General features: G+C 41.4%; 1 protein-coding gene across 4 annotated transcripts in view; it reads left to right on the forward strand.

Annotated features, from left to right (window-relative positions):
- Positions 1-16,675, forward strand: part of LOC126457732 (pleckstrin homology-like domain family B member 1) — a 1,069,305-nt gene that overhangs the window by 790,022 nt on the left and 262,608 nt on the right. For all 4 annotated transcript variants that reach the window (XM_050094273.1, XM_050094272.1, XM_050094274.1 and 1 more), the window contains 2 exons: positions 12,770-12,892; positions 13,153-13,304. In XM_050094273.1, coding sequence (XP_049950230.1) covers positions 12,770-12,892; positions 13,153-13,304 — 275 coding nt within the window. The remainder of the gene's footprint in view (positions 1-12,769; positions 12,893-13,152; positions 13,305-16,675) is intronic.

The raw sequence follows: 16,675 nt of genomic DNA on the forward strand, positions 1-16,675 counted from the left end.
CCGCGCATGAGGACCTTCTTCGGGTCCAGCCCACCATTCCTGTGCCTCCTCGGACTTCCAAGAAGGCCTCCAAGAAGTAGTCTCTATCCCCCTCTCCACCCCGGCGCGTTTCGTCTGACGCTCCATCTGTGAGTCGCTGCTCCCGGCCGTCCTCAGTTTCGCCGGGACGCTCTGCTGCCAGGCACTCAGCTGGCCTCTCATCGGCAAATGATGCTGCCCCTCCTATGCAACCCGGGACAGCGGCCGCAGCTGGCGACGACTCGATGGAACAGGATCCGTCTCCCGCCGGTTGTAGTGTTGTTCCCTCGAAACCTGGCCCTCCGCGGCCGTCGAGGTGACCAGCTCTTCCCCCGTCTCGTTCCCCCCTTTTTTCTGACTAGCGACGGCCTTGTTACATTGGAACATAAGAGGTATTTAATCTAATCGGGAGGAATTACAACTGCTCCTCCGCCTGTACTGTACGCTCATCCTTGGTCTCCAGGAAACCAAGTTGCGGCCAACTGACCGTATTGCCTTTACTTACTATACCTCGGAGCGGTATGACCTCACCCCTGTGGACGGTATTCCAGCTCATGGTGGGGTCATGTTGCTCGTTCGGGACGATGCCTATTACCATCCCATCCCACTGACCACCCCTCTCCAAGCAATAGCTGTCCGTATTACTCTTTCTGCCTTTACTTTTTCAGTTTGTACCGTCTACACTCCATCGTCATCTGCAGTTAGTCGGGCTGACATGATGCACCTGATTGTTCAGCTTCCTCCGCCGTTTTTATTGTTTGGCGACTTCAGTGCCCATCATCCCCTTTGGGGCTCTCCTGCATCCTGTCAAAGAGGCTCCCTCTTGGCGGATGTCTTCAACCATCTCAATCTTGTCTGCCTCAATACTGGCGCCCACGACTTTCCTCTCGGACTCTACTCATACCTACTCCCACTTGGACCTTTCGATCTGTTCTACCACTCTTGCCAGTCGGTTTGAGTGGTATGTCCTTTCTGACACCTATTCGAGCGACCACTTCCCCTGTGTCGTTCGTCTCCTGCACCACACCCCATCCCCACGTCCTTCGAGCTGGAACATACCGAAAGCTGACTGGGGACTTTACTCCTGCCTGGCGACCTTTCCGGACCATGATTTTCTCAGTTGTGACAGTCAGGTCGAATACCTCACGGCTGTTATCATCAATGCTGCCGAACGTTCCATTTCTCATACTACCTCTTCTTCACGTCGCGTGTCCGTCCCCTGGTGGAATGAGGCTTGTAGAGACGCTATCCGTGCTCGACGACGTGCTTTACGCACCTTTCGCCGCCATCCTACGTTGGCGAATTGCATTGGATACAAACAACTCCAAGCGCAATGCCATAGAGTCATCAAAGACAGCAAAAAAGCTTTTTGGGCCTCTTTCACCAGCTCCTTTAACAGTTTTACTCCCTCTGCTGTCGTTTGGGGTGGCCTGTGCCGGCTGTCGGGCATTAAGGCCCACTCCTCGGTACCTGGCCTGACCTCGGGTAATGAGGTCCTTGTTGATCCTGTGGCTGTCTCCAACGCCTTCGGACGCTTTTTCGTGGAGGTTTCAAGCTCCGCCCATTACCACCCTGCCTTCCTTCCCAGGAACGAGGCAGAAGAGGCTCGGCGACCTTCCTTCCACTCGCTGAATCTGGAAACTTATAATGCCCCCTTTACTATGCGGGAACTCGAATGTGCACTTGCACTGTCCCGGTCCTCTGCTCCGGGGCCAGGTGCCATTCACGTTCAGATGCTGGCACACCTTTCTCCGGCGGGCAAAAGCTTCCTTCTTCGTACCTACAATCGCGTCTGGACCGAAGGTCAGGTCCCCATGCGTTGGCGTGACGCCATCATTGTTCCTATACCCAAACCTGGGAAGGATAGACACCTTCCTTCTAGTTACCGCACCATTTCTCTTACAAGCTGTGTCTGTAAGGTGATGGAGCGCATGGTTAACGCTCAGTTAGTCTGGATTCTTGAATCTCAACGGCTACTTACCAATGTTCAATGCGGCTTTCGTCGCCGCCGTTCCGCTGTTGACCACCTTGTGACCTTGTCGACATTCATCATGAACAACTTTTTGCGAAAGCGCCAAACAGTAGCCGTGTTCTTCGATTTGGAGAAGGTTTATGATACCTGTTGGAGAGGAGGTATCCTCCGCACTACACACAGGTGGGGTCTACGTGGTCGCCTGCCCCTTTTTATTGATTCCTTTTTAACAGATCGAAAGTTTAGGGTACGTGTGGGTTCCGTATTGTCAGACGTCTTCCTCCAGGAGAACGGAGTGCCTCAGGGCTCCGTCTTGAGCGTAGCCCTTTTTGCCATCGCGATCAATCCAATTATGGATTGCGTTCCACCTAATGTCTCAGGCTCTCTCTTTGTCGATGACTTCACGATCTACTGCAGTGCCCAGAAAACATGCCTCCTGGAGCACTGCCTTCAGCGTTGTCTAGACAGCCTATACTCATGGAGCGTGGAAAATGGCTTCCGGTTCTCTGAAGAGAAGACGGTTTGTATCAACTTTTGGCGATATAAAGCGTTCCTTCCGCCATCCTTACATCTCAGTCCCATTGTTCTCCCATTCGTGGAAACAACTAAGTTTCTAGGGCTCACTTTGGACAGGAAACTTTGTTGGTCTCCACACATCTCTTATTTGGCGGCCCGTTGTACACGTTCCCTTAATGTCCTCAGAGTTCTTAGTGGTTCATCTTGGGGAGCGGATCACACTGTCCTGCTTCACTTGTATCGGTCCATAGTCCGATCAAAGCTGGATTATGGGAGCTTCGTCTACTCGTCTGCTCGGCCATCCCTCTTACGCCATCTCAACTCCATCCACCATCAGGGGTTACGTCTTGAGACCGGAGCCTTCTACACTAGTCCCGTTGAGAGTCTTTATGCTGAAGCTGCCGAATTACCATTGACCATTACCGGTGCGACATACTGCTGTGTTGGTATGCTTGCCGGCTGTTGTCAATGCCCGACCACCCCTCTTATCAGTCCTTCTTCGCCAATTCTCTCGACCGTCAGTACGGGTTGTATGTGTCTGCCCTGCCGCCCCCTGGAGTCCGCTTCCGGCGCCTGCTTCGACAATTGGATTTTGCCCTCCCTACCACCTTCAGAGAGGGTGAGAGCCCGACACCACCTTGGCTCCAGGCTCCGGTTCATATTTATCTCGACCTCAGCTCGCTCCCAAAGGAGGGTACTCTGGCTGCAGTGTATTGCTCACGGTTTGTCGAACTTTGTGCGCGACTTGCCAGTCACACCTTTATTTACACTGATGGCTCCAAAACTGACGATGGTGTCGGTTGTGCCTTTGTCGTCGGGGCCGTCACCTTTAAATACCGGCTCCTCGACCAATGTTCCAGCTTTACGGCTGGGCTTTTTGCTTTCCATCAGGCCGTTCAGTATGCCCGCCGCCACCGCCATTCATCGTGTGTACTCTGCTCTGATTCACTCAGTGCTCTTCAGAGCCTTGGAGCTCCCTATCCGGTCCATCCCTTGGTGCAATGGATCCAGCAGTCCCTCCATTCTTTCACTGATGATGGCTCTCCTGTCAGCTTTCTGTGGGTTCCCGGACATGTAGGAGTGCCTGGGAATGAGACTGCTGATGCTGCAGCCAAGGCTGCAGTCCTCCTGCCTCGGCCAGCCTCCCATTGTGTCCCGTCATCTGTCATTAGTGGGGCTGTTTGTAAGAGGCTTATGTCATTGTGGTGGGATACTTGGTCATCCCTTCAAGGAAACAAGCTCCGGGCAGTAAAACCGTTCCCAACTGCTTGGACAACCTCCTCCCGACCATCTCGGCGAGAGGAGGTCCTTCTGACCAGGTTGCGGATTGGGCATTGCCGGTTTAGCCACCGCTACCTGCTCTCCGGTGACCCAGCCCCACAGTGCCCTTGTGGTCAAGCATTAACAGTTCATCATGTTTTATTGTCGTGTCCCCGCTTTAGTCAATCTCATGTTGTCCTGTCCCTGCCATCTACTTTACCAGATATTTTAGCTGATGACGCTCGAGCAGCTGCTTGTGTTCTTAGTTTTATAACTTTGACTGGCTTGTCCAAAGACATCTAACTCTTTTACTTACTTTATCTTCATCTTTGTAAGGACTTTCTGGTGTCCCACCCCCCCTCCTCCCCTTGAGTTTTACTAGATTCTATGTGCTCTAACAATTGTGACTGGGCGCTAATGACCTCAGTAGTTGAGCACCCTTAAACCCCAACAAACAAACAAAAAAAAAAAACCCTATTCAAGATTTCCAAATTATTCTGTGGTGTTTGGTGTATGTTGACGCATTTACTGAAAATAGAAATACCCTAAGCCCCTTTGTACAACTGCCCCCTCCCCCCATCCTTCATCCATACTGTAGGCGGGGTGATGAAATGACAACAAAGAAGAAAATACAGGGATGTTTCCAGAATGAGATTTTCACTCTGCAGCGGAGTGTGCACTGATACGAAACTTCCTGGCAGATTAAAACTGTGTGCCCGACCGAGACTCGAACTCGAGACTCGCAAGTTTCGCAGGAGAGCTTCTGTAAAGTTTGGAAGGTAGGAGACGAGGTACTGGCAGAAGTAAAGCTGTGAGTACCGGGCGCGAGTCGTGCTTCGGTAGCTCAGTTGGTAGAGCACTTGCCCGCGAAAGGCAAAGGTCCCGAGTTCGAGTCTCGGTTGGGCACACAGTTTTAATCTGCCAGGAAGTTTCATATCAGCGCACACTCCACTGCAGAGTGAATATCTCATTCTGGGGGGAGGTCTTGGTTACAGAAAGTTCTAGTTCCCTCCATTTATGTTAGGGAGCCATTCCTTACCTCTGTATTTTGAGAAGTCTCCTCCTCTGAGCCCCAGAAAAGGTATGAACTTGACTTTGTCCAATTTCTCAGTAACCGTTTCCATTTCTTGGACTGGTCTATTGCCAAATTACAGAAACAGTTTCCACCAGTTTCAGCCTCAATGACTGGTTGTTTGAGATCTCATCAAAACCCTCAGTTTTTGTTTTGTTTTGTTTTGTTTTGTTCTGCATTCTCAATTTTGGTCTAATGAGAATTGGAGATTTATTTGGCTGACCCAACAGACCCCACATGGTATAAGGCTACTTACTCGGGGAGGCTCCATTAATGACACATATTTCTAGTCACCATGCACCTCTTGACATGGATTGCATCACGGCTTAGTCTGGGTATCTGCATAAAGGAGGAAGGACTGTGAGAGTGGATATGGAAGAGATGGGGCCTTGTGGAACACTCTTTGTACAGTTCATCTGATGAGGCCTGTTTGGCATGGGAGACTCACCCTATAAGTAGTAGCCCTCAGTTTCACCCATACACGCAACTCTCTCTGTCCACACAGTCACTACTTTGACAACGTCCTACAAAGCTATCTTGCATAACCAGAGCTCAAATATTCCTTGATGCATCACACACACACATCTGTAGATACTGTGTTCTCAAGCAATATTTGAACTAAAATTTCTTTTTTTCTTGCAGTGCCAAGTTTATCTCTGTATTACATGCAGTTCGGCAATGTCTTAGAAGAGAGTGTCAAATTTCTGATTACTCTGATGTGTACAAATAATAGGCCACTTTTAATGTTTAAGCAAAGATATTAGAGTAAAAATGGCTTAATGATGATAGAATTTGTGCTCCTACTCACATTCACTTGAACAGCAAGTGTCGCTATTCATTAAGTTTCTAATATCACTGTTTCACTTATGAATAGCATACAGATTACTATCCCCTGCACAGGATACAGTTTAGTGCTAGTGGATCATTTATTATTATTATTTCTTTCCTTTCTCAGACGGTATGTCTGGTTAAAATTGGAAAGTGACGCGGACCTTGATCAAGCGTGACTTCCTTTTAACTGTGCGGTATATGTTACATTGCATTCAGGAACTTTCGGGTAACTGAACATGTATCAATAATTACAGATTTCTGTAGTTGTATATATACATTTGGATGTAGCTGTATTGCGTTGATGTATTGGTGGATATTGTGTGGTATGACTCCTGTAGTTGATAGTATAATTGGTATAATGTCAACTTTATCCTGATGCCAAATGTCCTTGACTTCCTCAGCCAGTTGGATGTATTTTTCAATTTTTTCTCCTGTTTTCTTCTGTCTATTTGTTGTATTGGGTATGGATATTTCGATTAGTTGTGTTAATTTCTTCTTTTTATTGGTGAGTATGATGTCAGGTTTGTTATGTGGTGTTGTTTTATCTGTTATAATGGCTTTGTTCCAGTATAATTTGTATTCATCATTCTCCAGTACATTTTGTGGTGCATACTTGTATGTGGGAACACGTTGTTTTATTAGTTTATGTTGTATGGCAAGTTGTTGTTGTATTATTTTTGCTACATTGTCGTGTCTTCTGGGGTATTCTGTATTTGCTAGTATTGTACATCCACTTGTGATGTGATCTACTGTTTCTATTTGTTGTTTGCAAAGTCTGCATTTATCTGTTGTGGTATTGGGATCTTTAATAATATGCTTGCTGTAATATCTGGTGTTTATTGTTTGATCCTGTATTGCAATCGTGAATCCTTCTGTCTCACTGTATATATTGCCTTTTCTTAGCCATGTGTTGGATGCGTCTTGATCGATGTGTGGCTGTGTTAGATGATACGGGTGCTTGCCATGTAGTGTTTTCTTTTTCCAATTTACTTTCTTCGTATCTGTCGATGTCATGTGATCTAACGTGGTTGTAGAAGTGGTTACGAAATTGCAGTAGTGTAGCCAATGTATTTATATGAGTGATTGCTTTGTGTATTTTGCTAGTTTCTGCTCCTTCTATAAAGAATTTTCTTAAATTGTCTACCTGTCCATAACATAGGTTTTTTATGTCAATAAGTCCCCTTCCTCCTTCCTTTCTGCTTAATGTGAATCTTTCTGTTGCTGAATGTATGTGATGTATTCTATATTTGTGGCATTGTGATCGTGTAAGTGTATTGAGTGCTTCTAGGTCTGTATTACTCCATTTCACTACTCCAAATAAGTAGGTCAATATTGGTATGGCATAAGTATTTATAGCTTTTGTCTTGTTTCTTGCTGTCAATTCTGTTTTCAGTATTTTTGTTAGTCTTTGTCTATATTTTTCATTTAGTTCTTCTTTAATATTTGTATTATCTATTCCTATTTTTTGCCTGTATCCTAGATATTTATAGGCATCTGTTTTTTCCATCGCTTCTGTGCAGTCACTGTGGTTATCCAATATGTAATCTTCTTGTTTAGTGTGTTTCCCCTTGACTATGCTATTTTTCTTACATCTGTCTGTTCCAAAAGCCATATTTATATCATTGCTGAATACTTCTGTTATCTTTAGTAATTGGTTGAGTTGGTGATTTGTTGCTGCCAGTAGTTTTAGATCATCCATGTATAACAAATGTGTGATTTTGTGTGGGTATGTTCCAGTAATATTGTATCCATGATTTGTACTATTTAGCATGTTGGATAGTGGGTTCAGAGCAAGGCAGAACCAGAAAGGACTTAATGAGTCTCCTTGATATATTCCACACTTAATCTGTATTGGCTGTGACGTGATATTATTTGAATTTGTTTGGATATTAAGTGTGGTTTTCCAATTTTTCATTATTATGTTTAGGAACTGTATCAATTTAGGATCTACTTTGTATGTTTCCAATATTTGTAGTAACCATGAGTGGGGTACACTATCAAAAGCTTTTTGGTAATCAATGTATGCGTAGTGTAGTGACCTTTGTTTAGTTTTAGCTTGATATGTCACCTCCGCATCTGTTATCAGTTGCTCTTTCTATCCTCGTGCTCCTTTGCAACAGCCTTTTTGTTCTTCATTTATAATTTTGTTCTGTGTTGTATGTGTCATTAATTTTTGTATAATGACTGAAGTTAATATTTTGTATATTGTTGGTAGGCATGTTATGGGGCTATATTTAGCTGGGTTTGCTGTGTCTGCTTGATCTTTAGGTTTCAGACAAGTTATTCCATGTGTATGTGTATCAGGGAATGTGTATGGGTCTGCAATGTAACTGTTAAATTATTTATATCTAAAAACAAAGATGATGTGACTTACCAAATGAAAGTGCTGGCAGGTCGACAGACACACAAACAAACACAAACATACACACAAAATTCAAGCTTTCGCAACAAACTGTTGCCTCATCAGGAAAGAAAGAAGGAGAGGGAAAGACTAAAGGATGTGGGTTTTAAGGGAGAGTGTAAGGAGTCATTCCAATCCCGGGAGCGGAAAGACTTACCTTAGGGGGAAAAAAGGACGGGTATACACACACACACACACACACACACACACACACACACACACACACACACACACACACATCCATCCATCCATACATATACAGACACAAGCAGACATATTTAAAGACAAGAAACTCTTTGTCTTTAAATATGTCTGCTTGTGTCTGTATATGTGTGGATGGATATGTGTGTGTGTGCGAGTGTATACCCGTCCTTTTTTCCCCCTAAGGTAAGTCTTTCCGCTCCCGGGATTGGAATGACTCCTTACCCTCTCCCTTAAAACCCACATCCTTTCGTCTTTCCCTCTCCTTCCTTCTTTTCCTGATGAGCCGAAAGCTTGAATTTTGTGTGTTTGTTTGTGTGTCTGTCGACCTGCCAGTACTTTCATTTGTTAAGTCACATCATCTTTGTTTTTAGATATATTTTTCCTACGTGGAATGTTTCCCTCTATTATAACCATATTGTTAAATAATTTAGTTAGATGTGAATGTGTTGAGGTGAACTTCTTTAGCCAGAAATTTGCTATTTTATCTTTTCCAGGGGCTTTCCAATTGTGAGTAGAATTAATTGCTCGGGTGACTTCATGTTGCAAAATTATTACTTCAGGCATTTGTCTTATCATCTTGTATGTGTCTGTTTCTGCTTGTATCCACCGTGCATGCCTGTTATGTTGTACCGGGTTTGACCATATGTTGCTCCAGAAGTGTTCCATGTCTGTTATGTTTGGTGGATTGTCTTTTTCAATGTGTGTGTTATCTATTGTCTGGTAAAATTTCTTTTGGTTTCTGTTGAATCTTTGGTTTTGTATCTTGTATGTCGTTTGGCCAATGCTTGTAATTTCTGCTTCTTTTCATCTAATTGCTCTATCGCTTCTTGTTGTGAGATTTTACCTAACCTTTTTCATTTTTTTCCTGACATTTCATTTCTTATAAATTGTGTTAGCTGTCCGATGTCCTTTCTCAGTTTTTCTATTCTGATCTGTAGCCTGTGTTGCCATGCTGGTTTTGTGGGTTTCTTCTGTGTGTTGGTTTGTTCTGATCTCTGCCTAGTGTGTATATTTAGTGTAGTGAGTGCTCCTATATAAACCAGTAGTTGTAACTCTTCCATAGTTGTATTTTCATTTATTTTGTTGTGTATGATTGTGTTGATAGTTGTTATTGTTGTTTCGACTTGTGGGTTATTTGGTGGTCTATGCAAGAATGGTCTAATGTCTGTATTTGTGTTTTTGTATTCTATATGTGTCAGCTGAAATTTTTCTTCTATATCTAACATGTGTGTCACTTCGTGTTCTATTTGTGCTTGTTCTGGTGGCTGTCTTAAGATTTCGTTTTCCTCTGATTGTTTAATTGATGCGTGTTGTTATTTGTTTGTTTGCTCTGGGATGTTTGAGTCCATTACTGTATGTTCTTCTTCTTCTGAATGCACATTATTTTGTTCCAGTATTTGTTGTACTTGTTGTTTGATGTTTTCTAATTCTGACTGGGGTATCCTGTTATTTTTTATTATTACACGGATCTGATCAGCTAGTCGTTGTTCTGTTAAAAATTTTAATTCTGGGTATCTGGTAATAAATGTTGTGTATACTTGTGATCTGTATCCAGTTGTGTTGGTTCCTAAGTTTGTTGCTTGGAAGTAACAGAACATGAGGTGTCAGTTAACTTCATGGGACCATCTCATCCTTTGTCTTTGTTTTCCTTCTAGAGTGGTTGCAGGAAGCATATCCTGCAAAACACCTCTATTTGGATTTAAATCATTTTCCGTGTGGCTAGCAGTGTTGTTACCATTGTGGACGGGCATAGGGTTCAAGCGTAATCCCCAACCATGACAGCGGTTGTCCGAGGCTTCATTAGTTCTGTCCTGAACCAACTAATCACACTAAAAGGGGGGTTAGCCCTATTAGTGGTTTGTTCTTTTCGTCGCCTTTTACGACTGGCAGATCATACCGGAGGCCTATTCTTTTATTCTTTATTATTATTATTATTATTATTATTATTATTATAATGATTATTCCCCTTTAGGAGAGCGATTGAACTTGAATTCATAATTTCATCTTTGGATGTTTTTCTTCTTTGCTTCCCAAAACCTCCTCATCCTCTCAGAATGCTCCTTCTTCCATTCCTCTGTCCATTTTTTACCAGGCTGACGCAATGTTATTTCCCCAAACTTCACACTTGTGATTTTATGCCGGCACTCGGTGCGATCTTCGAGATTTTTTATGTTGATCTGCTGTAGATCCCTCTGGACTTCTTTCAGCGATTCTGTGCCACATTTACTCCTTGTTATAATATTGAATAATTTCTTTGCTGTTCTGGAGTCTTCCATCCTGTAAATGTGTGTATAAAATTTGGCTCGGTGCTTTCTGATTTCATCTGTTACTATGTTGATCTTTCTATAGAGTTCGTTTTGTGTTCTCTTCATCCAAATGCCATTTTTGTTCATTGGACCATAGATCTTCCTGAGAATTTTTCTTTCCTGCTTTTCTATTTCCATAATTTTTGAGTGACCATTAATCACCATTGTTTCAGCTGCATAGATTGCTTCTGGAAGAATCACTGTTGTATAGTGCCTTAATTTTGCATCTGTCGAAATGAACTTTTTGTTCTAATGCATCCATGTTAGCTTGTAGGCCTTCTGGAGCTAGGTGATTCTTTGTTCATTGGCAATTCAGTTTAATCCTGAGGACTGTATAGTTTCACCGAGGAATTTAAAATGGCAGACTTGTGCAATTTTACCATATTTTGTTATTAAAGGGGATTTATTTTCTGGCTGCCTTTCCATATATTGGGTTTTTTCATAAGATATCTGTAGTCCGGTTTTTTGTGAAATTTCATGTAGTTTTTCCACTGCATGAATCGGTTCTGTTCTGTTATTGGTGATAATTGCAATATCGTCAGCGAAAGCAAGGCACTTGACTTTAATTTGGTTCTCTTTCTTGATACCAATTTGGATACCCTTTACGTGAGGTTCCCATTCCCTGATTATCTTTTCTAGAACAATATTGAAAAGGATTGGGGATAGTCTGTCCCCCGGTGGACTCCAGATTTGATTTCGAAGGGTTCTGATACTTCGCCCATGAATTTCACTTTGGCCGTTGTTCTTGTGTCTGTTGTGTGATTTTTCGTGTCTTCTGGTCGATCCCAAATTCTTCCATGATTTTAAACAGGGTTCCACAGTCCACTGAATCATATGCTTCCCTGAAGTCGATGGATGTAACTACTGTGTTTCTGCATTTCCTCATTTGTAATATTGTCTTTAAGCACCAGATCTGTTCCGCACAGGAGCGTACTTTTCTGAATCTGGCCTGATATTCACCAATTAGTGTATCTGCTTGGGATTCTATCCTGTTTAAAAGTGCTTTGGAAAGGATTTTGTAAGCGACTGGGAGCAGGGAAATTCCTCTGTAATTGTTCATGTCTGTCTTGTCACCCTTTTTGTGTAGCGGGTGAATTAGAGCACATTTCCAGTCCTCTGGTAACTGCTCCGTTATCCATATGTCTGACATTATATGGTGTAATTTCTGCATAAGTATAGGATTGTTTAGTTTCCAGAACTCAGCAATGATCCCATCTTCTCCTGGTGCTTTGTTATTTTTCAACTGCTTGACTCTCTCCATAATTTCTTCAAGATCCGGGGCATGTGAGTCTGGGTGTGTGAATACTGGAGAAGAGAAGACAAGTTTTTCTTGGGGTGGTTTGCAGTTGAGGAGGGAACTGAAATATTAGGCTAAGATTTTGCAGTTATTTATTATTATTATTATCATTATTATATGAAAATAACTAACCTTACTCAATACTCATTATTCAGAAATATAAAAATCTAAAACAGCTGATACCTTGCATATGGAAACATTAAAAATAAATTTCTACAATGTGTTAGTCAGTACTTTCCTGCATGTGCTCTGTTAACTCTGTTCACTCATTTTAAATAATATTCTCTTCATTTTAGTGCCTTGCATTTACAGACTTAAGAACAATAGAAAAACGTTATTCTTGTTATACATAACCTTGTGTATAAAAGTCACTTAGTTCTCAAGATATCAGTTAGAGATGCAATAACTATTTTCTTTCAAAAACACTAGTGAAACTGGGTGAACAGTAAACAATTAACAAATGATACATGCCAGTTATTTAATGTAACTGAAAAAGGAGATTCTCTGTTCAGTGTAGCACCTTACCTTCCAGTATACTAGGCTAATTTAACTTGCAGACACACACATAGTATTAAGACACATAGTGGTAGTTTGTTCTTAATAAACTTCCTAAGAGTTGCTTGAATTTTGTTAGTGTAATATACCTTGATCCATTCAAGAACCTCAAAGGTTCTCCTCCTTCATGGAACCTATAGAACATTATGAATGAATGAAAACAGGAAGAATAGATGAAGAGGAAGAGGAGAAGCCTATTTTCATACTGACATCTTACTGAGACACAACTGCACCCCATAAGGAATTATATGAAGAACAAAATTTATGTCTTTATGAAATAAAATAGCTTCAAATGATGAATCTGAGCACAGAATAGTCAGATCACTTTGTTTTACAGGTTCAATGATTTGCATTGGTAGATCAAACTACTTGCGCTTCAACCATCCTGCTGAAGCACGCCTGATGAAGAGCATCTTGCCAAACACAAGAATTTCAATGGTGCCACTCAGTTTTCTGTCAGGTGAGTAAGGGTAAACAACAGTACTCTTCAGTAGTTCTTTAATATCTCAGATACCTTGTTATAATTGATTATGTTGGCATGTGAGCTCTTTCTTGCCAAAAAATGAACCTGTTACTACATGTGACAGATTTTTAAATCTGAAAAAATCTGACTAGGGTTTTCACACCTTTACTATTTTCCATATTTAAAGTACACTCACAGATAGTCATATTGGTAGTAAATAATATACTAAGAAAGTCCTGACTTATGATTTGTTTCAGGGACTGATACTGATGACAGTAATCAACACAGTCAACAGATGCAGTTTGACAAGAAACCTCCTGTAGCTCCTCGGAGATCACCTCGTGACAGCTGGGGTGATGTAAGCAACAGCAGCAGCTGCACAAGTGAAGACTGCTGTGTTTTAGGAAAAGTAAGTCAAGTCACTGTATTAATTATTTAATAAGGTATCATACAATGTTTTATAGTAGTTGTATAAGTGATTCAAATACGGCTTCATAAATTGGGTATTTTAACCGCAGTTATTTCAATAACATACATGCACAAAGTAGTTCTCATTTTGCTCGTGCAATTAAAGCTTTCAACTCAATAACAAGCTTGTGCTCTTGATTCTTATAACATGGCCTTCTTTGTAATGTGATAAAGATTAATGGATTGTTGATATACTCCTAATTTATCCATAATCATAGATGTTTAAGAATACAGCATTCTATGATAAAGGACTCTATGATCCAAATTCTAAATCACTCAGAATAAAATTGGCAATATCTCAGTTCCAAATAAAATGAAGGGACACACAGTAATAGTGTGTTGCACATGAATTAAGATGCTAACTTCATTTCAGAAATTTGATTTATACATTAGCTGATAATGTTATGCAACACTTGCAGTTCCTCCCAGCCTTCCTGTAAATTGCCATTCATTATCTAAATATTTCCTGAATATATTACTTCCTCTCTCCAATAGTTGGAGATGTAAGACCTATATATCAAAGACTGATCATTATTTTGAAATGGTACAACATTGCTTATCAAGAACTATGTACTCATCTTACTTTTTTCACTCTGAAACATTCAAGTGTGTGCCTCCTTAGCTGAAAAGTCAGAATCCTTCCTAGTTGAAAAGTCAGTATATCAGGCTGTTGTACAGAGAACACATGTTCGATCTCCACACATTAAAGAATTATATGTAAACATTGCACTCAGTCTCATGATCAAATCTAAGTAACTCTTTAAACTAGTTGTGCTTATTTCAATAGCCAACATTAATGGCATATAAAGTGGTGTGCCAACCATGTACCCCTTCTATATGATGCCTAAGATACAGGATGAAGTAACAAGTCATTTGACACGCAACTGTCAAAACTGAAAATCATGCCATGGATTTTTTCTTAAACTGTCTGTAGTCAGGTTGGTGTAAGTTGAGCCCTTACAGCTGGCAGTCCTATTGCCAGCTTTGAGCTATGAAGTGCAAATGGCTGCAGGCAAAAGAAATAGCCATCTACAGAGCTTTGGCAACACTGAGCCATTGGCACAGACATGTTTACGAAATTGCGTAATGTGACTGGTGGCAGTAGGCACACGAAACTGCTGGGCACAGCCCTCTGCAACTGTCACGTGTCTTCTTGCAGCAACTTGACTACACTAAATATCAACTAATGTAAAATACTTCCATAATCAGGTCATAGTGAGTAACAAAACTAATTACCTTGTCCAAAAACAAAATTCTCATACCCTTTCTCCAAAGACACATAATGCAATTCTCACATCACTCAACAATACTATCTACATCTACGTATGAGTCACCTAGATGCAAAACTGTCCATGTCCTCCATAACCGGTTTTGAGAAAAAGTGGGAAAACTGTTTCACTGGGTAAATACACACTGCCCTACGCTGTATGTTGTATACATAAGTATGGATTAGTACAAAAGCATTTGGGCTACTGAAAAAAAATCAGGAACTCAAAGCATGTAAGATATAAGCAAAATAAAAATGGATTTGGACAGTTTTGCATCTGACTTTGCAGATGGCCACTTTTGCATGCAACTGAAATGGACATGGACAGTTTTGAACCTGACTGGTTGTACATGAGGAGAGGATATGGAGTGAACATAAAACTGTGTATTCAGTTTTAATTTCTTTTAATATTTCTGAAGGTACATGGCGTAACAACTGACAAACTGCAATCCACTTAATACATCATATCTGGAACAATGTCATCATCTTCTCCTGATAGGTATTCTGATTCAACTGATGTCCCTGACCCGCTGGAACCTAGTAATGTCATGTACCACGACAGGGATTCACGTTCCCTCCAGGACTCACATAGTGTTTCTCAAGGAGTTTTGAAACATCCTCCAGTTTCTTTTCATTAATAGGAACGACTGTGTTCGTAATGCAGCTCAAGTTTGTGTGTCCTAAGTGTTTCCCACGTTTGCATACGGACACTGGTAGGTTGATTTCAGAATTATAATTAGGCTCCCCTTGGACTTTTATAGCATTCTGAGAATCACAGATGATGATCACTCGTTTTACTTTCATTATCTGGAAGGGGAATGATGCTGCGGGTTTAGTGATGTTTTGAATGGCGCCTTTCCTGTCAACTACCTTCCAGTCTCTTCAATAGAATGTGAAGGGTCCCATACTGTTCCAGGATGGTATGGTACTCGGATGGATGAACTATCACTTCTCGTTTCCACAGTTGCCTTTCGATGAGCCCAAAAACTCTATCAGGAGGCATGAATGAATGTTCAGTTATGCGATAAATAACTTCTATTTTGTTTACTCCTGGCGCATGTTTGTACATCCAGTGACACAGCATTGAGACAACTATTGTGTTCTTATTTTTCCCAGGGCATCCATCGGCAATTAATCTCAAAGTTCGTATGTTGCTCATGTCTGTATGGCACAAATGGTGGTAAAGAGCTAAACATATTTCATTTGACCCCTTCTTACATTCATGTTCAAGCCAAGTGTGAATGAAGACATTATTAATGGTTAACTTTGATTTAGAGGAACCTACTACAATGGCAAAATTGTATAGGTATAATTGCCTACTGTAATAGACACTCTGATCAGGTATTTTTGACAAGGGTCAATTCTTTGGCAGTCAAAGGACATTGTCAGAAGGTTGTCTTGCTTTTCTTTCAGCAGTGAATAGAAACTGTTTGCTTTAAGGTTATAAAGTCTCTTTCGACCCATAAGTTGAGCTTTCTTAACGTCACACTTTTCAGTTCTGATCTGCTCCAAAAGTCTGAGACACATGGAACAAACATCTGTTTTTGGAGACCCAAATCCAATGTTAAATTTTGTATTAAATGTGTTCCTAAAAAAATTTTACGTTGCTCTCTTTTCAACCATGGAATTGTAATGTCGCCACATCTTTGTAATGCTGAGAGTCGCAAGTAAATACATGCGACAGCTTTCTTCCCTGCATTACAGTCACATGACACCAGACTTCAATGCGATTTGTCAAAAGGGACAAGGCAAGTTTTGCACCCAACTTACTGATGGACATGGACAGTTTTGAATCTAACCACACTTTTCATGAGCTGTTTTCCATAGGACATGGAGAACTTTCAGCATAAATAGCATTTCAAGCATATGTAAAATGTCATGCTTTACAATCCAGAGCTGCCAACTCAATTTTTTTAAAAAGTGGACATGGACAGTTTTGCATCTAAGTGACTCATATATACTCAGCAAGCCTCTATATGACGCATGGTGGAGGGCACCTTGTACCGTTGTTGGTCATTTCATTTACTGTTCCACTCACAAATAGA

Source organism: Schistocerca serialis, chromosome 2 (assembly GCF_023864345.2).
Source record: "Schistocerca serialis cubense isolate TAMUIC-IGC-003099 chromosome 2, iqSchSeri2.2, whole genome shotgun sequence".
In the NCBI taxonomy this organism is placed as follows: domain Eukaryota; kingdom Metazoa; phylum Arthropoda; class Insecta; order Orthoptera; family Acrididae; genus Schistocerca; species Schistocerca serialis.